This window comes from Sinohyriopsis cumingii, chromosome 17, assembly GCF_028554795.1.
Source record: "Sinohyriopsis cumingii isolate HCF-2022 chromosome 17, ASM2855479v2, whole genome shotgun sequence".
In the NCBI taxonomy this organism is placed as follows: domain Eukaryota; kingdom Metazoa; phylum Mollusca; class Bivalvia; order Unionida; family Unionidae; genus Sinohyriopsis; species Sinohyriopsis cumingii.
This window is the reverse complement of record NC_142977.1, coordinates 70,414,101-70,439,538: the sequence shown is the minus strand read 5'-3', so window position 1 is coordinate 70,439,538 and position 25,438 is coordinate 70,414,101. Positions and strand designations below refer to the sequence as shown.

At 33.9% G+C, this 25,438-nt stretch overlaps 2 protein-coding genes across 7 annotated transcripts in view; one reads left to right on the top strand and one right to left on the bottom strand.

Moving 5' to 3' along the window:
• The window catches only part of LOC149779201 (uncharacterized), a 102,040-nt gene extending 94,568 nt beyond the window's left edge, over nt 1-7,472 (top strand). For both annotated transcript variants that reach the window (XM_089939768.1, XM_089939769.1), the window contains one exon: nt 440-7,472. In XM_089939768.1, coding sequence (XP_089795894.1) covers nt 440-664 — 225 coding nt within the window. In that variant the 3' untranslated portion in view covers nt 665-7,472. The remainder of the gene's footprint in view (nt 1-439) is intronic.
• Nucleotides 7,473-17,685: 10,213 nt separating this feature from the next.
• LOC149779200 (kynurenine--oxoglutarate transaminase 3-like) overlaps nt 17,686-25,438 on the bottom strand; it is a 105,565-nt gene continuing 97,812 nt past the window's right edge. For all 5 annotated transcript variants that reach the window (XM_089939775.1, XM_089939770.1, XM_089939774.1 and 2 more), the window contains 2 exons: nt 23,964-24,050; nt 17,686-19,841 (listed from right to left, as the gene is read on the bottom strand). In XM_089939775.1, the coding sequence (XP_089795901.1) occupies nt 19,779-19,841; nt 23,964-24,050 (150 nt within the window). In that variant the 3' untranslated portion in view covers nt 17,686-19,778. The remainder of the gene's footprint in view (nt 19,842-23,963; nt 24,051-25,438) is intronic.

Sequence of the window (25,438 nt, the reverse complement as noted above, 5' to 3'; positions counted from 1 at the left end):
GTATCATGTTTGATTTCCTTAGATGTTAAAACTGCATGATTAATACTTTACATGTACGTTTTTCTATTTCTTCATCCACGTATATGTTTGCTTTGCGAACTAATTATTTCGCGTGACAAGCATATCCACAGGCTTAAATGGAATCATTTAATATCAAAAGAAGTCTTGTATGTGCCCTTGTGTTCTTAACAGGCTTTTCTCTTGATCGTTTTTTTTTTAATAGAAGTTTTAAAATTCTTATCTTTTCATATTTGAACTAACTTGCTACTTTGCAAAATTCACCTTTGCCTTAAATTATATTACATTTCGGGGTTCAGCATGTACATATATAACTCTATGATTACAAAAAAGTTAAATGTATGGACGGCTGGATGGAAACAATTGGAAAAAGCTGAGAATGCAAGAATGATCTCTCATTTTATTTGTTCTATACTTTCAGAATAGCATCCAAGTACTGAACAGTTATGACTTCAAGGTAAAGGACGCTTTGGAAGAGATAAAAAAGCTGAAGATGGAAGCAGAGTCTACTGAAAAGAAATGGCTTCTGAGTTATCTTTATCAAATATTAGATGAATGTAATCGCACACGTGTTTTTAACGACAAAGAAGACAAACTCCTTAAGTTCAGACTATATAAAAGGTTTTCGATCTTAGAAATGAAATAGTTCATATTCTGAAAAGAGGTGAAACGAGTCTTCCAGTCGAAAGGAAAACTGATATGCAACTTGTACGTTACCACTGCAAGGGATTTCCACATGTACATGTGTTTATATCCGTAAGATTGTATTTCAGTTTTCAGTATACATATTTAGTTTGTGAAAAACCGAAATAATATTTTGTTGAAAATACTCTGGAAAGTGTCTTAAACAAAACGTCGAAACCTCAAGAATTTAAGAATTTCTGGTATAATGTTTCTTTTGAATGTTGGTAACAAGAAGGTGATCAGGGGTGAATAAATCAGATTTATTCCATGCGTTTGAAAATAAAACGATAGGATGAGAAATCACGAAAGTATGCAAATTAGCATGGATAAATATCGAAGCAAGATCAATAGATTATTCATATCAAGAGTTAGCTGATATGTATGAGGGATGAACGGTAGTGAATAATTTATTATTATAGGTGAATGAAATGGATGGAGGGGCCCACCATAATAGGTTTGTCACAACTTGAATTATTCAGTATGGACTATATGTATTTCCGTCGCATTGTATAAAGGATTCTGAAGGACTTTTGACTGGTTTGGATGTTTTGAGAATGCTTTTACATTTTCCTACATTCAGATTCCTCTTTATTTTATTTACGAACAATTCAAAACCCTTTGTAGCTGATGGCAGCCGGAGAGTTTTGGTGGAAACATTAAAATAGTTTTACTGTTGTTTGCAGACGATTTAAGTGTCTTTGCTGACACTGCCCACAAGTTGCAAAATATGCTCAGGAAGATATGAAAATATTTGCTTTGAAGAAAAATTGTGTCAAATTTGTAATGTGAATATCAAAAATGAATTCCATGTTATTACTGCTTGTCCGCAATGAGAAGAATTACGAAGAAAATATTTACCCGTCTTTGTATATTAAAATCCATCTTTAGGCAGTACCCCTTTCGAGATGAGTACACAGATAAAGTTTCACAATTTTCCATGCAATATCCCTTTCTACAGGTTGATTGACAGGTGCATATCATATTGTTTTCTTTTTATATACCCTAAACCATAGGCAAATGGTATGTGTAACCCAGACTGGTGATATTAGCCAGTGTCACTTGCCTATCAACATATATAACGAATTTGTCGAACGGCATCGTTTATTCCGAAATCTGAGTATGCAGTCAAGACATGTATAATAAGGGCATCATTTGTTCCGGAATCTGAGCATGCAGTCACGACATGTATAATAACGGTGTCATTTGTTCCGAAATCTGAGGATGCAGTCACGACATGTATAATAACGGCATCATTTGTTCCTGAAATCTGAGTATGCAGTCGCGACATGTATGATAACGGCATCATTTTTTTTCCGAAATTTGAGTATGCAGTCGCGACATGTATAATAACGGCATCATTTTTTTCCGAAATCTGAGTATGCAGTCGCGACATATATAATAACGGCATCATTTGTTCCGAAATCTGAGTATGCAGTCAAGACATGTATAATAAGGGCATCATTTGTTCCGGAATCTGAGCATGCAGTCGCGACATGTATAATAACGGCATCATTTGTTCCGAAATGTGAGCATGCAGTCGCGACATGTATAATAACGGCATCATTTGTTCCGAAATGTGAGTATGCAGTCGCGACATGTATGATAACGACATCATTTGTTCCGAAATCTGACTATGCAGTCGCAACATGTATAATAGCGGCATCGTTTGTTCCGAAATGTGAGTATGCAGACGCGACATGTATAATATCTAGTAGCTACTATTCATTCATATCCAGGACAATTTGTTTCTGACTTATTTAAGGAAGTAGCCATGGAAAATATATAATTATATGTGCATGTGTTTCTTTTTGTGGGAATGCCTGGGGTGGAGTGAAAACTGGAATTGCTGGACTGCAAGCTTGATAAATAAGCATAATTGGATTTATCATAAGAAAGAAAGATCTGATCAAGAGTTCTGAATTTCAATATATACAGATCAAATGATCTTTCTTTTGATATTTGTGAGTTATAAATATCAATAGATTAGTGCAGAACAAACAGTACTAATTATGCAAAGAGCACGTGTTTTTATCGTGATTAGCCATGGAGTAAATAGATCAATTGACCCTGGCCTTGAAAGAAATTCATATATTTCAACACTCTTTCAATGAGCGATCAATTCTCTCTTGCGCAAATCAAGATTATTCCAAAGTTTCTTTTCATTCCATTTGTATTGTTATTGTTTTGACAGAAATGATAGTTTGTTCATTTTCGATGATAGGATAATGTTGTTTTAATTTTAAAAATCCTATCCTAAAACAATAAATTGATTGCATGGTTTAAAGTTTTGTTTCCATCAGTGTATTTTTGCAATTTATTTAAACCATTAAACCATCTTGCTTTATCAATTATATATATATATAGATAGATAGATAGATAGATAGATAGATAGATAGATAGATAGATAGATAGATGTGTGTGTGTGTGTGTGTGTGTGTGTGTGAAATAAGGAACAAAAGTGCAAACACATAGTACAATCATTGCCAGTAAATAAAAATATATAATTTTAATTTTAGTTTATGCACAACTTAATATCTTGATTTTTTTAGGTACATATGCCGGTTTTATAATGAACTTTCTCATGATAATGACCATGAAGGGTGTTATTGGTTGTGTAGCAGGCTAATAAGACGTAGGATTATAATTTTCCACTGGCAAACCAACACTTGAAATTATTAAGTAGACAGGGCTTGTGGAACTAAAAATACTTAGCCCTGTAACTTGCTGTCTACATGGGGTTAGTTGGAGAATCACATGCGGCGAGCACGATCAGAATCCTTCCTATTGGTTAGCATTGACAGACGAATGCAAAGAGCCAACCAATGAAGATGGCCTGTGTGAAGCATCAAATGATAATGTAGAGTACCACGTGATCAGTTGCTTCTCTTGCATTTCGAAGGTACATACAAAGAGTTTGGAGCCTATACATTTATATTTCATGGATATGTACTGGATTGGAGTTTGATGGATTTTCACATCGCTAAAACTTCTGTCAGTTACGAAAACATCACGATGAACCGAACCTCACGCTGGATGGAACACCTATTCCAGTTGTTGAGGAAACCAAATTTTTAGGTATAATCTTTGACAGAAAACTGACCTTTATTCCACACCTAAAGAACTTAAAAGCTAAATGCTTAAAAGCACTTAACCTACTTAAAGTAGTAGCGCACACTGACTGGGGTGCTGATAGAAAAGTCATCCTAAATTTATACAGAACGTTTATTCGCTCCAAACTGGACTATGGTTGCGTTGTGTATGGTTCAGCCAGAAAATCGTATCTTAAAATGCTTGATCCAATTCATCATCAGGGAATAAGACTGGCTCTGGGAGCATTTAAAACATCCCCGTGTGAAAGCCTTCTAGCTGAGGCGAATGAACCACCGTTATCGCATCGTAGAGAAATGCTTTCCGCACAGTATGCTCTCAAATTAAAATCAAACCCTCTGAATCCTGCTTTTTCGGCTGTTTTTCAACCCAAATACAAAACTTTATACGAAAATAAACCAAACGCCATACCTTCCTTTGGCATTAGAATATGATCCAGCCTTGACACTACAAATATAGATCTTTCTAAAATTCAGAAAACATTCATCTACGAAACACCACCCTGGCTAATTAAACAACCAAAAGTACGTTTTACGCTACACGATGGAAAAAAATCCGAAACAAACCCTTCTGTCTTCCACAACTCTTACCATGAACTCCTCACCGAATTTAAAAACTACACCAGAATTTACACTGATGGATCAAAGGATGAGGAAAAGGCTGCTGCAGCCTTTGTGGAAATAACACAACGCAAGTTCGCTTACCAAATGGAGCATCAATTTTTACAGCCGAAATCAGAGCAATAGACCTTGCTCTGCAACATATAGAAAAGAACCGTATTTTAAACAGTATCATCTTCTCCGACTCGCTATCAGTACTCCAGTCACTACACAATAGAAAACTGGAGAACCCATTATTGAAAAACATACTCGTAAAAAATACCGAGCTGAGTGTCTCCCACAATGTAATATACTGTTGGTTACCTAGCCACATTGGTATTAAAGGTAACGAAAAAGCAGATCGCGCTGCTAAAATGGCCCTTTCTCAAGAACCATCTGATTTTAAAATACCATATACTGATTTTAAACCTTGTATCAGAAAGTTCTTACGTCAGAAGTGGCAGGCATCATGGAATGATGCTGTAAATAACAAACTTCACGCAATCAAACCAACTCTAGGAGAATGGACTCCTTCCTACAGAACCATTCGTAGGGAGGAGGTAGTCATTGCAAGAATCCGAATTGGTCATAGTTATATCACCCACACCCACATACTAAAAGGTGAAGACCCACCAGAGTGCGTTTCTTGCAATGAACCATTCACTGTCAAGCACTTTATGGTAGAGTGCTTTGACCTACAACCTACGCGCGATCGTTATTACATTATGCATGACATGAAAGAACTTTTTGATAATATAAACATCACTCGTATTATAGAGCTCTTGAAAGCCGTAAATATTTACTCTAAACTCTGACTTTTATGCTATCACCTTGTGCAGTTTTATGCAATATATATAGCGTCCCATTTTAATACCTATTCATCTTTTTTACATCTCCCGTTGATCGGGAAGCTTTATTTTGCACCGTTACCATCTTACCGTTTTTAATTTCAACCATTTGTTCTTTTATATCGCTGGTCGATATAGGACCTTTTATAAGTTTTAAAAGATTATACAAATAACACTTTGTTTGGCGCTAAATAGCCTAATAGTGCTGATGCGCCGTTAAAAAACAAACAATCAATCAATCAATCAACATCGCTAAAACAGCAAAATCTTTCTTCTTATGTGAACAGTTTTAGACCTCCGTCATATATGTATGTAAAATAAGGAACAGAAATGCAAACACCTAGTGCTAGCATAGGTGTTAACTTGACACAAATAGTATATACTTAGTACACTTGACACAAATAGTACATACTTAGTATACTTGACACAAATAGCACATAGTGCACTTGACACAAATAGTACATACTTAGTACACTTGACACAAATAGTACATAGTACACTTGACACAAATAGTATATACTTAGTACACTTGACACAAATAGTACATACTTAGTATACTTGACACAAATAGCACATAGTACACTTGACACAAATAGTATATACTTAGTACACTTGACACAAATAGCACATAGTGCACTTGACACAAATAGTACATACTTAGTACACTTGACACAAATAGTACATAGTACACTTGACACAAATAGTATATACTTAGTACACTTGACACAAATAGTACATACTTAGTATACTTGACACAAATAGCACATAGTGCACTTGACACAAATAGTACATACTTAGTACACTTGACACAAATAGCACATAGTACACTTGACACAAATAGTATATACTTAGTACACTTGACACAAATAGCACATAGTACACTTGACACAAATAGTATATACTTAGTACACTTGACACAAATGGTACATACTTAGTACACTTGACACAAATAGCACATAGTGAACTTGACACAAATAGTACATACTTAGTACACTTGACACAAATAGCACATAGTGCACTTGACACAAAAATAGCACATAGTACACTTGACACAAATAGCACATAGTGCACTTGACACAAATAGTACATAGTGCACTTGACACAAATAGTATATACTTAGTACACTTGACACAAATAGCACATAGTGCACTTGACACAAATAGTACATACTTAGTACACTTGACACAAATAGCACATAGTGAACTTGACACAAATAGTACATACTTAGTACACTTGACACAAATAGCACATAGTGCACTTGACACAAAAATAGCACATAGTACACTTGACACAAATAGCACATAGTACACTTGACACAAATAGTACATACTTAGTACACTTGACACAAATAGTACATACTTAGTGCACTTGACACAAATAGTATATACTTAGTATACTTGACACAAATAGCACATAGTGCACTTGACACAAATAGTATATACTTAGTACACTTGACACAAATAGTACATACTTAGTGCACTTGACACAAATAGTATATACTTAGTATACTTGACCCAAATAGCACATAGTGCACTTGACACAAATAGTACATATTTAGTACACTTGACACAAATAGTACATACTTAGTGCACTTGACACAAATAGTACATACTTAGTACACTTGACACAAATGGTACATATTTAGTACCCTTGACACAAATGGTACATATTTAGTACACTTGACACAAATGGTACATATTTAGTACACTTGACACAAATGGTACATACTTAGTATACTTGACACAAATAGTACATATTTTGTACACTTGACACAAATAGTAAATACTTAGCACACCTGACACAAATGGTACATACTTAGTATACTTGACACAAATGATACATAATTAATACACTTGGCACAAATGGTACATACTTAGTACATTTGACACAAATAGTATATACTTTGTACACTTGACACAAATGGTACAGTAACAGTATGCTTCACACAAACCTATATAAGGTCACTTGCCTACAGTCATTCAGGAACACACCCTGACAATTTTTTGGTCGAATAATGTTATTTCTATGTGGCTATGTACCATAATATGTCAAGTTTTAGGACGTATGTATTATGTAGAGATATGTATATCAAAGTTATGTTTACTTTTTTAAGATGTGTAAAAATGTACATATTTTGTTAAGTATATTTAATTCGAATAGTTTGTTAGTTTTTTATTTCTTATATGCTATGGGTTAAATAAAATTGTATTTTGTAGCTGACCTTGTTCAAAATCAGTTTCCTTGTCTACCTGACCAAAAACATTGCTTTTTTAATTATGTAAGCAACTAATGCATAGCTAATATTTTCTCTATGGGTGTAGGTTTAATAATAAGATCACAAATCCCCTAGCTTAGTTTAATTGTCAAACAATCCCATAGGTACTGCTCAATATATTTAACTGCTATTACCAAGAAACAATTTATTACAAGTGAGTGATACTTATAGGCAACCAATGAAATGTTTACCAGCTTGTTGCTGATACTGGAAGCCCGGTCGCAGAACACTTCTCCTCCCCATGCCACACTTTCAGTGATATAACACTTATTTCCTCAGAACCCCAACTGGAGTCCCCAAACTAGGAAAGAAAAGGAATCTTACTGGATACGCCGCCTTAGAACATTGAAACCCAGCGGTTTAAACCAAGAAGACTAGAAAAAGAAAACCATGAAAAAATAAAATTATCTTTTGCAGCCGACACATTTTCTTTTAAATAATTTTCTAAATTTGCTTAATAGCCTAATACTACTATAACAATGAAAAATCCGGGATATAATTTTCGCTTACATAAATTTACATAAAATAACTCGTTACGGCTCTTCAATTTCTAGGTCAACACAAATATTTTTTAGTATCAGCAACAAGCTGAAATAACCAAGCTGAAACATAATAAAGTAAAAAGGTTTAATTCCTGTAGAAACAGCCTTGTAAAGTTTCGCAAAACATAACCGTCTATCTGTTTTATTTGTTTGTCTTGTATATGCTTTGTATTCGCCTTTGAAAAAGACTCATTAAAGAGTCGAAAGCGCTCAGGCTGGCTAGATACTAGTTTTGCACTGTTCATTGTCAGTTTATTATATATATATATATATATATATATATATATATATATATATATATATATATATATATATATATATATATTTTATAGTGTCGGTATAAAGCAATTTGATATACCAATAACAAATTGGCATCCACCTCTGCACAAACGTAATCTAATACACTGCTGTCGGGCATTTCTGCGCACCTAAGGTTTTCGTTTCCAATATTGAAGCAAAACGCATAAGGAATTCGAGCGACTGACAAAAATAAAATACAGCAATGCTTACCATTTGAAAAGATGCAATGGTCACCAAAATATTCTGTTCAAAATAATATTAATTTTGGACACAGAGGATACCACCTCCCTGTTTTCCTGACTCGCGATATGTCGGCCTATTCTGCGCATAGCTTTGAAAATATGTCATGTTTATCCATTTGGGCTAGAGAAATGAAATATATTACTTTGGACTGTTTCTGTCAGCAGTTCAGTCGAGTAATTAGGTCAGGTTTATAGATAGTTTTACAAAATTCAACGTAAAAATGCCAATAAATGGCAAGAGGTATTAAGCAAATTAAACCGATCTTGTAAAAAGGTTCGTAAAGTTCAATATTTTATGAAAAATAAGCTATTACGTGGAAGAGAAACAACAATGAATATGATGTAATGTGATTACAACGTATTGTTGATGGGGAAAAATTACTACAGAATTTAGAAACAGACTATACGCCGAGGACTTGGTTGATAATTTATGTTCTAGCGGCAAGTAGACACGTTGGGTAGCAGACGATTTTGTACGTGTGGGACAACTTCTTGCAAAAGTGGAAACTTGGATTAAAATACAGTTTTGTTTTAAGGTACACATTTCCATCTTTTATATAATGTATTTATTTGTATTATTCTAAAAGATGCATAGTAAATCGAATTTTCTGGGTTACAGGTTCAAGAAGGTCATGGAGTGGGTCTTCACGTTGCCATTTAGAAATCACATTTTTATGTGCATTTCGAATCTAAATGTAGGATATTTTTGTACACTTTATGAATATAACTTTTCTTAATTAATATACGATTGTTCTTTCTGGAGACGAAATGGATTTTTGACCCAAAATAGCACGTGATCCAATGTTTACAGAAATGATGTATCGTTGCGCAGAATTACCCGACTCGCAGAATTGGCCGACATGGTGGTATATACTTTTGAAATGGTGCAAATTTTAGCAAAATTAGATGACTATGGAAATTTTCAGTACTCAATTCAGTGTAATTTTTTCACAAATACAGACTGAACTTGTCCGTTGCATGAGGACGTTTTTATTAATAAGACTCTCTGTCAAATGTCACTTTCACAGATAGCTATAGCTTCTACCACATTCTGAAAATGATGTTGAAGCAATATTTGCATACATATGTTGTATCACCAAAGGAAGCTATTCTTTGATAACAAAAACATAATTGAATAGTAACCAAATATAATTCTTCAATGATCACATTGGTTTTACACGTGTAATTTGGTGATGTTAGTTACAATGAACCATTGTAATAATAAATGCTGAGTTCAGGTTTTTGTGTGAAACAAACTTCTTTTAGCTTTTGGTATATTAAATGTAATTATTCATGTAGAATATTGTAATTAATTATGCACAATTTTGTTTATTCATGTAGAATATTGTATTTAATTATGCAGAATTGTATTTATTCATGTAGAATAATGTAATTAATTTTGCAGAATTTTGTTTATTCATGTATAATAATGTAATTAATTATGCAGAATTTTGTGTATTCATGTAGAATAATGTAATTAATAATGTATAATGTTTTATTCATTTAGAATAATGTAATTAATTATGCAGAAAAAATAACTCTTTACGTAGAGTAATGTCATTAATCATGGAAAATAGTACTGTAATTAATAATGCAGACTACTGTAGTTTATTCTACAGAAAAATAATTATATGGTGTGCAGGAAAACATTTGGAATAACCTCTGTCTGCGTGGGTTCGAGTCTCGGATTCAGCCAATGTGGGTATGTGAGAAAGCTTGCCAGTAGCTTCTCGTGGGTTGGTGGTTCTTTCCGAGGTTTTCCCGGGTTCTTCCTCCACCATTAATACTGGCCGCCATGTATAGCCTATCGTGTGCTGAAAAATGGCGTTAAACCCAACAACAACAACATTTGGAATATCCTAATATTGAGTCAACAAATGCTTGTAGCCACCAAGTAAAATCTTCGTTGTAACAGCCCGATTTGAGAATTCAGGAGAACTCTGCTTGGTCGACTGTTAAGGACACATGGCACTAATCGGAATCCAATAATGACCCTCTGGAAACGTTACAATATTGAGAATTCAATAGCTTTCAGTTTATACATTCTCAAGATCAAACCTTTATCTGACAGCATGGAATCATCCTTGATGTATGCTTCTGTTTCATGAAAACTGTACACGCCAAGCCTATTTAAATCTACATGTGCTTGAAACTTGTGTCACCTATTCTGCACCCTTGAAATAAATTACTACATATATTATTTGATTCCTGAACACTTAGTCCATTCAAATACTTACAGGATGTAAGAAATATGATTGTATTTTAGACAATAACTTTCTCTAGTTTTTTGTTTCTCATTGCTAATCAATCATGGTCTCCAAAACCTGTGTATCCTCCTTTTTATGTTCACTTATTCCTAAACTTGACGAATACTTCTATATAATGAGCTCTGTGAGTTCTTAATAGACCAACCTACCCATGCTTACATTTTGGTACTAAAATTGTGCAATTCAAATTCCTGCTTTATCTTTGATCTATGGATGACATTTAAAGATTTAATTTTATTACTTCAAAATTTCACCCATTTTAACACAAAGATGATGTATCTGTACTAATCATTGTATAATTTTTCTCAATACAATTTGAAAATCATCGCAAAAACTTGTTCAAATATTTTTTGCTTTACAAATAAAGTTACTAAAATCAGAAATCAAAGAGTCTTTAACCAGAAAGAGATAATGATTTTTGTCCAGTTTTACGTCAATTTCATTCATAATTTAACTTCACTGATGATCAAAAGGTAAATTCCCACAAAAAAATGAAGTAAAAAACAAACCAGAGACAAAACTGAGAACCATAAAATTTTCACCAGAAGACAAATAATAAACATTTATTTACATCTCTTTATTTGATCACAGATATTTTAAAGCAATTTGTTAAATGCCTTGCTTGTTCAATCCAATCCATTACATAGCCTTAATACTACAAATAGGTCACTGCTTCCTACTACTTTGTTTTAAAAAGAGTACAGGCTGTACCATTCTAGATAGTTATGCTGATAAAGTTTCATTGGCAAGTATACTGATATTGCTTAACAATCTAAACAATGCATTCCTAACATTGCATATTTTGGCTCATGTATGAGAACTTACAATCACACAATATGAAAGATCAAGTGGCTACCATTCATCAAGTGGCTACCATTCATCAAGTGGTTACCATTCATCAAGTGGTTACAATTCATCCAGGTTCAGACCAATCTGTTTCTGATTGATTTCAAAGTATTAGCAGTAGGAAATATGTAATTGTATGCATGTGTTTTTGTATAGGAGCATGCAAGAGAGAGATGGAAACTGTTGGGCTGCAAACTTGATACACAAACAAGATTGGACCTTACAGTTAAAAAATACGGCTAAAACTGGTTGCTGCATTTAAATTTATCCAGTTATATTAACTACTTGTCTAAGTACAAGTTCAAAATTTCAAGAAATCTCTTCAGAAATGTGTTGATTGATTGTATCCCATGTTATTGCTAAGTATACAAGAAGCTGCTTCTCTTTCTGGTCAGCATTACACAAACACATACACACACTCTTTCTGGTCAGCATTACACACACACATATACACACTCTTTCTGGTCAGCATTACACAAACACATACACACACTCTTTCTGGTCAGCATTACACAAACACATACACACACTCTTTCTGGTCAGCATTACACAAACACATACACACACTCTTTCACACTGAGATCACTACAAGATCGGCTTTTGTTTTGATTCTTTTGTTTATTGTTTGTTGTATTAGAAAAATATATATTTTTAATTATTATTGAATTATTTTTTACCAATTGATACTATAATTTTAATTAAAACAATTAATTATATAGTTTAGATGCTGTTTACAGTTGACCATCAAAGACAATGCAAGAACAGCTGCATTAATTTGTTTTCAAATTTATTTAAACCATCATGCTTTCTGAATTTCTGATAAGGTCAATTGTAATGGTGATGACTGCATTTCCTGACATGTCACAGGCATGAGATGGTATATATGAATTCTAATATGGGGATGTACATCATCGTATGAATCAGTCCTTGATCAGCCAGACTGAACAAATTTAATTCTGTATTGTGACCAAAATGTAGAAGTGGAGCTAGCATGATCAGTAAATCATGCATGTAACAGAAAAGACAGGTCATATCAGAGATTTCTAAAATTTGGTCAGATGTTTTGACCTTGAAATTGGAGGATTTTCACTGACCCAATATTTCACATGCAAATGGACAAAAGTTACAGCTATGGAACACACTTACATTTTATAATGTTAAAATATGCACATCAACTCATCAAATCAGTTTTTTCACAGTAACTTGTTACTCTCCTTACATGTACCACAATCATTTTAGTGTTTCTTAGTAGATTATTACTTCGATTATATTGGTGGCAGTCCTCGTCATTCTTGATCTTAACACTTAGGAGACGATGTATTGTTACTGGAAACAGCTTTCCGCTGGAGTCAGCATTAATTTTCCTCAGAATGGAAAATGTCCATTTGTTGTCTGCATTGGAATCTGACAATGTTATTGGAACCCCAGTTAGTCCACCAAGAAGTTCCTTCAGGCAGCTTCAGATTGCTGCCTGCCTGCCAGAACTGCTCAATATTGGTACTGTCTAGTGTAATGTTGTTTTAATGTCTGTCAGATTACCCATATGTAGCACAAGTGCATACATTATACCATCACACCCTTTGTAACTTTAAGCCTAATTTGCGGACATCTTTATTTCCATCATTATCATCACTATCATGTCTCTTTAATAATGATGCTTAAATCTGGAAAACAATGATATAGACATGTGCCTCATTCATCCTAAACCATTATGGGTAATTACAATCACAGTTAGTGACATGTACATTAGGTTACTGGTACATTCATATTTCCCAAGGATTACATGAAGGTCATTGGTATTTATATCAGTTTCTGTGATGCAGACAGATATGTAGATTAGAAAAAGTTAGAATGCAGATACGTTTAGAAGAGCAAAAGCAGATACGCACATAGACAAAGGATCTGCAGATGCAGCATAGTTCACTGTCTTTGATAATATCAATAATTCCATCAACAATATATGAAAACAATTGTCCAGTTATGTAAAAGAATGCACTAGATATAAAATGCTAAAGGTGTTGATATATGTATTGTGGCAAGATTGTAGGGTAGAAAACTTGCAAAACATAAAGCATTAGGACCTGAACATGGTTCCTTGTCAGTAAAATATCTTGCACAATGCTAGTGGTTTTTTTTACCCAGACTACTTTTATTATATCTTGCATCCCTCGCTAAAACTTTTTTTTGTATCTGCCCATTTGCAAGTGCTGTGAAAATTTTAGATTGCCTGAACCAAATCTAAGCTTGTCCTGGGAGTCAGGCAAGTGGATTTGTAAATCCCAGCAACTGATCTCTTATGTAAGATTGTCCTGGGAGTCAGGCAAGTGGATTTGTAAATCCCAGCAACTGATCTCTTTTTTTAGATTGTCCTGGGAGTCAGGCAAGTGGATTTGTACATCCCAGCAATTGTTCTCTTATGTTCATATAATGAATAATTCATATTATTATTGTTATTATTATTATTATTATTATTATTATTATTATACAATTAAGACCATGATATCTTATAATAAGCAATAAAACGGTCATTGTGTGAGTAGCTTTTGTCTGCTATCACAAGAACTTTTGTGCAATTTCTTAGTCTGGGAATATTACTAAAATGATCTGCTACCAGATTACTTTCGGCTTTAAAGTTGGTAAATGGTATCTCAACATGAAACTTTATCCACATTTCCTGTGACAAGGATTTCAGTAATGGATTATCTGATGTCATTCTTAATATGCTTTTATGAAATGGGCGTTCCACATGATGCATGATATCACTCTTAATATGCTTTTATGAAATGGGCATTCTGCATGATGTGTGATATCACTCTTAATATGCTTTTATGAAATGGGCATTTTGCATGATACCTGATGTCATTCTTAATATGCTTTTATGAAATTGGCATTCCGTATGATGCGTGATGTCACTCTTAATATGCTTTTATGAAATGGGCATTCCACATGATGCATGATATCACTCTTAATATGCTTTTATGAAATGGGCATTCTGCATGATGCATGATAACACTCTTAATATGCTTTTATGAAATGGGCATTCCGTATGATGCATGATATCACTCTTAATATGCTTTTATGAAATTGGCATTCCGTATGATGCGTGATGTCACTCTTAATATGCTTTTATGAAATGGGCATTCCGCATGATGTGTGATATCACTCTTAATATGCTTTTATGAAACGGGCATTCCGTATGATGCATGATGTCACTCTTAATATGCTTTTATGAAATGGGCATTCCGTATGATGCATGATGTCACTCTTAATATGCTTTTATGAAATGGGCATTCCGTATGATGCATGATGTCACTCTTAATATGCTTTTATGAAATGGGCATTCCGCATGATGCGTGATGTCACTCTTAATATGCTTTTATGAAATGGGCATTCTACATGATGCGTCATATCACTCTTAATATGCTTTTATGAAATGGGCATTCTGCATGATGCATCATATCACTCTTAATATGCTTTTATGAAATGGGCATTCTGCATGATGTGTCATATCACTCTTAATATGCTTTTATGAAATGGGCATTCTGCATGATGTGTGATATCACTCTTAATATGCTTTTATGAAATGGGCATTCTGCATGATGTGTGATATCACTCTTAATATGCTTTTATGAAATGGGCATTCTGCATGATATCTGATGTCATTCTTAATATGCTTTTATGAAATTGGCATTCCGTATAATGCGTGATGTCACTCTTAATATGCTTTTATGAAATGGGTATTCTGCATGATGCGTCATATCACTCTTAATATGCTTTTATGAAATGGGCATTCTGCATGATGTGTGATATCACTCTTAATATGCTTTTATGAAATGGGCATTCCGCATGATGTGTGATATCACTCTTAATATGCTTTTTTGAAATGGGCATTCTGCATGATGTGTGATATCACTCTTAATATGCTTTTATGAAATGGGCATTCCGCATGATGTGTGATATCACTCTTAATATGCTTTTATGAAATGGGCATTCTGCATAATACCTAATGTCATTCTTAATATGCTTTTATGAAATTGGCATTCTGTGTGATGCGTGATGTCACTCTTAATATGCTTTTATGAAATGGGCATTCCGCATGATGTGTGATATCACTCTTAATATGCTTGTATGAAATGGGCATTCTGCATAATACCTGATGTCATTCTTAATATGCTTTTATGAAATTGGCATTCCGTATGATGCGTGATGTCACTCTTAATATGCTTTTATGAAATGGGCATTCTGCATGATGTGTGATATCACTGTTAATATGCTTTTATGAAATGGACATTCTGCATGATGTGTGATATCACTCTTAATATGCTTTTATGAAATGGGCATTCTGCATGATACATGATGTCATTCTTAATATGCTTTTATGAAATTGGCATTCCGTATGATGTGTGATGTCACCCTTAATATGCTTTTATGAAATGGGCATTCTGCATGATGTGTGATATCACTCTTAATATGCTTTTATGAGGTACAGCTTCAAATTGCAATGATGGTTCTTAACCAGATTTATGCCAGGGAGTCATTAACACTATCAATTTATCGACGTTTCAAACCAAATTGAAGCTCCTGATGTAAGTAAACTGTTCTTTTCTAGTTTCTATAACTGTTACAGTCCATTTCAGTAACAGCTGTCAACTGGATCCAATATCTGCAATGTCTAGTTACAAGATTTCTTAAAGAATTGAACAAAGGAGGAACTCTTATGTATATTTGTTCTAAGAGATGTAACTCCACAAATGATGGACTTATTGATGTTATCAAAGACAGTGAACTATGCTGCATCTGCATCTAGAAAACAATCACTTGCCCATGTGAATATGGCAACCATGTTACTAAAAAAAAACTCTCATTTGATTCACAATACCACAAAGTTGACTGTTTTGGGACCCCTTGGCGACAATCGGGTTACAAATGATAAACTGATGAAAGAAATAACCTTGTTTTGTGTATTTTTTAAAATATATTTGATGAATTTTGTTTTTAAAATTGATGGGTGGAGACAAATGGGAGGGTAAACAAATACTATACAGGGACATTCTTCTTAAAAGTTAGCCAGGCAGTGTATTATTTTCACCATTTTAAAACTCTGCCCTTGATTATTCATAAGATGTAATTGTGCAAATTAGTTGCCCTTAAATATACATTGCATATATGGGTAACACTAATTGTTCCTCCACACCAATGGCAGAATAAACAAAAATTACAGATGAAGAAAGCTGTGATATAACACATACTATGTTCTTGATGTAAGTTTAAACTGACTATTCGCACACTATAGGCTATACATGGTGGCCAGTATAACTGGCAGAGAAAGAACCCAGGGAAGAACCAATGACTCACGAAAAACTACTGCCAAGCTTTCTCACATGCCCACATTGGCTGAGACTCGAAACTACACAGACAAATATGAGATGGCAATGATCAATAAAGGCAAATACTTTGGACCACTTGGCCACAGTATAATCAACTCAGTAGAGGTCTGTGGAATTTTCACAGCTAAAACCAAATTGATCAAATTGTAAAAAAGTGCAATTTTTGTTACATAATGAAATCCATAAATATGTTAATTACTTGCCTGCATTAATTGATAGAAATAACATACATATGGCACTTTTTCCGATTATAAATTGTTGTTGTTCTTGTAGGGTTTAACGCCATTTTTCAGCACACGATAGGCTATACATGGCGGCCAGTATTAATAGTGGAGGAAGAACCTGGGAAATCCCCGGAAAGAACCACCGACCCTCGAGAAGCTACTGGCAAGCTTTCTCACATATCCACACTGGCCGAATCCGAGACTCGAACCCATGCAGACAGAGGTGAGACGGCAGTGATCCGTAACGGAGAGCGCTTTAGACCACTCGGCCACTCGGGGCCCCAATTATAAATTGCATAAGTTTCCTTTATTAAAAATGAAAACACAATTTTTCATCACAGAGGGCATCTTTGAAACGTTTATTAAAATAAACACAAACTCTAAGGGCAAGGTAATTAAAATAGTAATAACTGCAGACTCCCCAGCTGAACTCACTCGCACATATTACTTTCCACTTGGTCTTTGCATACTATGGAAATTATGGTCCACTCTTTTTGAGATTATCCTCAGGAACAAAGTCTTGTGAAACAAATAACCAGTCTAGACATATCCAACTTTTCTCATCTCATCAACTGACAGATAACAGTAATGAGTATTTTCATTACATTTACAGGTGACTCATGAGATCACATTATAATATTAGAAAACAAATGCCACAAAGGAAATAAAAACAGAGATCCAGTCTACATAGATCCCATTACACTTATTCCAAAAGAGAGGAAAAACAGAGACCCAATCTGTATATATCCCATTACACATGTCCCATCAAGCAGTATATATGAGCTATTCAATATTGATATTCAAAGAACAGTTTCTAAAATTACATAAAAGCATGTTTGTTTTGAGGACACAAATCTCTGTAATCATATCTTAATCATCTGACAGATCGGACATTGACCAAATATGTATAACTTTTGATACATGCAAGAGCATGGTAGTTAAGACATACAGAGTGTGGAGATGGTAATTTGGAAAGAACACACTTGAGCCTCTCTCTCTTTCTCTAGATATATGGCTTATAAATGGAATGGCTTATAAAAAATACACAACATAAACACTTTGTGGAAGAAAACAGATCAAAACACTAACTGTAGAGATGTCAGAAAAACAAGCTTTTGACCACATAAATATCTTTTAAATATGGATCAATGGCTTAAATCAAAAATAATTTGTAGCCACCCACTTCACATTTACAACAAGCAAAGAAATTTAAATAGACTTGAACCATAATCTTATCCATGACTATTTTGAATTGAAGCATTTTCTGTTAATTTCACTGCAAATTTTTACAAAAAAACAAACTTGGTGCAGGAAAACAGATCAAAACCAGAACTAGAAATGTCAAGCTGCATTGTTAAAAATTAATCTGCAGAATGTGCAAAATTTTGGACAAACAAAATGTTATTTCAAAAGTTACTTTATGGGCAGCCCTGAAAGTTTCTGCATTGCCCAGGAAGGGCCAATTTTGTTCAAATGAAAGAGTGGTTGTCTTTTACACTTTTGAATTACACTATGAGCACAGTGGTAATGTCATGGAGAAGAAATAGAAGCTAAGTTCCTATTCCAAAGTCATACCAGACCAGTCAAGCTGGGTCTACATTAAAGTAAGCCATGTCACTTGGATTATCACCATGAAGCACTGAGCAACCATGCCTCTTAACAGTGTAAACTGGTATATGATGAGATAAGAATTTGCTCTGGATCTGACCCCTTATTGATAAATAGATCAAATCAATCATGTAAATTTAAATGCTAACTGTCAAATGAGATAAAAAATTTAATATCAACCTCTGTGTCCATAAATAGATAAAATAAATGTGTTAATTTGAATGTTAAAGTATTATATAAAACTAAAACCTTCTGTCAAAGAATCTGACCCCACCCCACCCACTAAAGATACAAATCCTAAAGTACTTTTTCATTGAGCTTTTGTTAATATAATGTCTATGCATATGAAGTATGGAATATAATTTATTTGCCTGCTGTGATAAGGGTAATCACATGTTAATTACATGTATTTATATGTAATTATTAAAAGGGAATCTGAATAACATTATTACCACATGATATTCAACATAATGTATCATGATTATCCACATATACAGGTATCATGATGAAAAAGTCCACCACATATACAGGTATCATGATGAAAAGTCCATCACATTTACAGGTATCATGATGAAAAAGTCCATCACATTTACAGGTATCATGATGAAAAAGTCCACCACATATACAGGTATCATGATGAAAAAGTCCACCACATTTATAGGTATCATGATGAAAAAGTCCACTCAAAGTGAACAAACCTATATTTCATTAGCAATCATTTGCATTTCTTCAAGATATCCTGAAAAAATTAATTTTTACCAATCACCTCTCTAAAAATATAAACAATGTATACATAAAATGTTGATTTTTTTGCACACAAATCACACATATCAAACAAGTGAAGCTTTCCAATCTCTGAGCAGTTCTCCAGCTTTCTGTAGGGTTTTGTCATCCTGTAAGAAGAAACCATAAACAACGTATGACTGCACTGTAATATGATATTTTTCAAACTCTAATTTGTAATATGATGTCAATCCATAAAATAAACATGTATAGTTTTCCTCTAACATTTTGGACAAATAAATTTTTTAAATAAAAATTTGCAAATTTGAGGAACCTGAAAAATAAATTATTTGATCCTACTAATACTTGTACACATTAACAAATAATAAGTCAATTATATCCTCTAACCCACCAAACATGTCTTCAAATTTACGAAATTCACATTTACAAAGTATATAAGGAAGTGATAGGCATCAAGTGTCACCACTTGTTCAATTGTTGTGAATTGGTTATTGTTTTGTTAATTTAGCTTCTAGTGACACGTGATTGAATAACAAAAAGTCTTGTTAATTTAGCTTTTAGTGACACGTGATTGAATAACAAAAAGTCTTGTTAATTTAGCTTCTAGTGACACGTGATTGAATAACAAAAAGTCTTGTTAATTTAGCTTCTAGTGACACGTGACTGAATAACAAAAAGTCTTGTTAATTTAGCTTCTAGTGACACGTGATTGAATAACAAAAAGTCTTGTTAATTTAGCTTCTAGTGACACATGACTGAATAACAAAAAGTCTTGTTAATTTAGCTTCTAGTGACACGTGACTGAATAACAAAAAGTCTTGTTAATTTAGCTTCTAGTGACATGTGACTGAATAACAAAAAGTCTTGTTAATTTAGCTTCTAGTGACACGTGACTGAATAACAAAAAGTCTTGTTAATTTAGCTTCTAGTGACACGTGACTGAATAACAAAAAGTCTTGTTAATTTAGCTTCTAGTGACACGTGATTGAATAACAAAAAGTCTTGTTAATTTAGCTTCTAGTGACACGTGACTGAATAACAAAAAGTCTTGTTAATTTAGCTTCTAGTGACACGTGATTGAATAACAAAAAGTCTTGTTAATTTAGCTTCTAGTGACACGTGACTGAATAACAAAAAGTCTTGTTAATTTAGCTTCAAGTGACAAGAGACATGTATACCAAACATCTGAATATATTTTCCTGAGTACATGTATCATTTCCACACTGAAAATTCCAATAAGCACAAGGCATATCTTAACCCTGACCCTAATAAGGAGTCATATAAAGTGTCATGGGGATATCATACAATTTTGGATTGTGACTCCATAAATAAAAGTGTGGATGACGGATGGACAGACAGGTGGAAAAATTGAAAGATACTGAAACAGAGGAGTGCGAGACAGATCAATGGGTACACATTTTTTTCTTCTGAAAATTGAAGAATTCATAACAAGAAAACACACTAGTCTAAAATGTGTTCAAGTTTCAGAGATATCTTTAATGATTTTGGAATTCTACCTTGAAAATAAAACCATGAATGTTTGATGGAAAAACAGTCAAATCATTGAAAATATTAAAATTATTCACAGTACTGTGCATCACGAAAGGTAATCCACACCACTAGTAATCATATATATAACTTACAGATAAATTGGGGGCCCAGAGTGGTCAAGTGATCTAAAGTGCTTACCATTACGAATCACTACCATCTCAACTCTGTCCGCGTGGGTTTGAGTCTCGGATTTGGCAAATGTGGATATGTGAAAAAGCTTGCCAGTAGCTTCTCGTGGGTAGGTGATTTTTTCTGGGCTCTTAATCCACCATTTATACTGGCCAACATGTATAGCCTATCTGGTGCTGAGAAAGGGTGTTCAACAGATAAATTGTGAGCACTGATACAGCTCATATGTAGAGACTCATGTGAAAAAGATCTGCACACAAAATGGACATGTATGATAAAATCATCCTTGGCTAGCCAGCATGTAGGGGAAAAACCCTGATCCAATCTTGTCATATATTAGCAGCTTTATCTGAAAGTGTGAATTAGAAGTTTATAATACAAATTCCCAACAAGATGCACAATTGACCACCAGCTGTTAATTTTGTTTATTTGATTATTCTAATATACCACTGACCTACTGAAAAATTTAAGCACATCTGTGTGAAATATTACATAATTGTACTTAAGAAATCTGATTAAATGACTGTCTGACACCTGGTAATTTTCTCTATATAAGAAGCTACAGTATTCAGAATTAATTGAGAGAACCTACTGCTGAAGTTTGGACAAATTTAAATTATTACTATATTCAACTTTCTTTATGTATATTGCACTTTTAAAATTACCATTTTGGTACATTTCAAGACTGAATGCAGCAAGTCCCAATGTCATCCACAGTGTCCCAGCTAGAAGAGTTATTTCATCTTTGCCGAGAGCTCTTCACTTTGGAAATTCACAACACATGTACCTCTCCACCCTCAAATTATCCCATCCAATAAAACTTGTGTAATATTTATTTCAGAGACTGTCTTAACTCACAAAGTTAAGCAGTAATGAGACAACAGGCATGTGTGATGTTGGTGTCCAGCAGGTGGATTTTACTGTTGCTTTTTCCCAATGAAGCATGCTAGAATTGCCATGCGTGTACTTGATGCTTTTATGTAAGCTTTCACTCAAGAATGGGTGGGTATAGGTATTATACAGAATACTACATAACTTTAATATTATTCATCCAATGTCAGTAAAATTTCCACCATCATTTGAAAATAAGTCTTCTATATATTATTTTAACAGAAAAGGAAACATGGATCCTTTATAATCCTATTTTAATGAGTAGGCACAGTTATTCAGCTGATGAGATTCTCAAATTGTAAGAAGCTTATTTCAAAAGGCCATTGAAAACATGATTCTTTGACCTCACACTTGCTGTTTAAGGAAGGTCATTAGATCAAGTTGAATCACTAGCAAGACTAAACTTCAAAGTACTTCTAAATGAAAAACATAGTTCTGCAAAGATTTTGATCATTACACTGAATGTTTTGTTTTGCATGGTGCATTTTACAGCATACTGACACTTTATAGTGGCCACTAAGACAAGAGAAGAGCCACCGACCCAGAGGAAGCTACTAACAAGCTTACTCACGTACCCACAATGGTTGTTGTTGTTGTAGGGTTTAACGCCATTTTTCAGCACACAATAGGCTATACATGGCGGCCAGTATTAATGGTGGAGGAAGAACCTGGGAAAACCCGGAAAGAACCACCGACCCACAAAAAGCTTCTGGCAAGCTTTCTCACATACCCACATTGGCTGAATCCAAGACTCTAACCCATGCAGACAGAGGTGAGATGGCAGTGATCTGTAACGGAGAGCGCCTTAGATCACTCGGCCACTCTGGGCCCCCTACCCACAATGGTTGAACTGAGAGTAAAACTCACACAGACAGAGGTGATACATGTGAGTGATCTGTTAAGGCAAGCAAATTAGACAAAACCCAGAACTCCTGGACTACGTATTGAATATCCCAAGTATATTTTCAGGCAGACTGTAATCAATTTAAATACATCTAAAATACTGTTGTTTTTATATATAAAAATAAACAACAAAGGCATGCCAGGCACAAAAAGGTATGACTAATGCTGATGGCTTGGAGGGTTCAGGATCAATGGGATCAACACATCTTTTGAGATATTGATAGTAACTGTTATATTCCTTGGATGTATCCCTCTGTTATATCCCTCTATCTACATGAATGGGCCCTGGGTATCTGGTGCTGAGGAATGGCATCAACACACAAAAAAAAAACAACAATGCACACAGTCTCTAATTATATATCTTAACACATAATTGACTAATTGATTCATGAATATTTTGAGAAAATATGAAGACAATTACCATATATGAAATGATTCTGTAATATGTTAGGTACTGCAAACAAGCTGTCAAACTGACAAATCATTTCCACTCAGGATTATAATTTGAGTTAAGTCCCTTTACTTATCTTGATTGGTCTTTCAAGGTCCAAAAGACAGAAATGCTAAGTATAAACAGTACCTTATTATTAGATCACTCGGCTACCTAAGGTCCACAGAAAAAAATTGTAAATATTCTGGAATTTAATTAGGGCTGTTCCATTCAAATAAACTCAGTACCTTGCGAAGAAATATAAAAAATATGTACAATAACCTGTAGTTAGATAATAAAAAGCATAATCATTTTAATCATAATTATCATAATATGTATGCTTATAAAATATCTGTGTAGAATTTACCTTTATAAAACAGAAGCGTACAAACTTATCTCCCAGAGACCTGTGGTTTCTACTGTAGAAAGCGGATGTGGGAATGGCTGTGAATTTCTGAAAGGAGGTCCATGACAATTAATATTTTTAATTTCAAATAAATATTGCAAAGGAAATTTGCAGAACTAAAGTTTTAGGGTCATAAATTAAACTCTCGATAACTGATGCATATACAGAATAAAAGTGCAGTCCTGAAGTATTTTAGCAGTAAGTACATGTACATGTGATAGACAACACAATTCATAGATGTACAGTTTAAGCCAATTTTACTTTCTTTTATCAACCATATTTATGAAATACGTTCTTACAATTTTCCCTTAAATAAAACATCAAAACTTTCAAAAATGTTTATAAAATAAGATATCACTATTGTTCAACATATACAAAAGGACTGAACACATGTTTCATAATAAAGTTATCAAGACGCAATTCTCAATAAAGGTATGTACAGATGATTCTCATTAAAGGCTTGTACACGTGATCCTCAAGAAAGGTGTATATATATATATATAATTCTCAATAAAGGCCTGTAAACATGATTCTTAGTAAAGGCCTTCACATACAATACTCAATAAAGACCTGTACATGTGATTCTCAAAAAAGTCCAGTACACATGATTCTCAATAATGGTCTGTACATATTATTCTTAATAAAGGTCTGTACATATTATTCTTAATAAAGGCCAGTACATATTCTCAATAAAGGCCTGTAAACCAGATTCTCAATAGAGGCCTGTACATATTATTCTCAATAAAGGCCTGTAAACAAGATTCTCAATAAAGGCCTTTACATATGATTCTCAATAAAGGCCTGTAGACATTCTCAATACCTTCAAAAAAAGTGCTTCACTTTTTCTAGAAAATTACAAGATATTTTCTTATTTAATATCTATTCTACAGAATATCAATGTTATGGTTTCAGAGAAATGGAGATACATGCTAAAACTTAATATCAAAACATTCAGGAAGGAGAAAAAGATCAATAACAACAATAACTACATTTGGAAAGTAATATATATTTTTTGCCTGGTATGTGGCTTGTGAATACTTTGCATGGAAGACAAAAGGACAGGTCAATGTATTTTGCCAAATACACTAGCCTCTTAAATAATATAATAACAAAAGTGTTCCAGAATGTCCATTTTCAGATGTGTAACTGTTGTTGCTGTTCTTATTTTGTTTTTGTTTTACCAATTCTAAGCAAAACATGGCAATGAGTATAACTGGTTGAGAAAGGACCAAGCAAAAACTTGGGGAAGAACCACCAACCCACAGGAAGCTACTAGCAAGCTTTCTTCCATACCCACATTGGCCATGTCCAAGACATGAACCTATGCAGACATCGGTGTGATGGCAAGTGATTGTTATAGGCAAATGCTTTAGATCAATGAACCACATGAGACCAACTTGAATTTTTTGTATAATTAAATAAAGTAAAAATTCTCA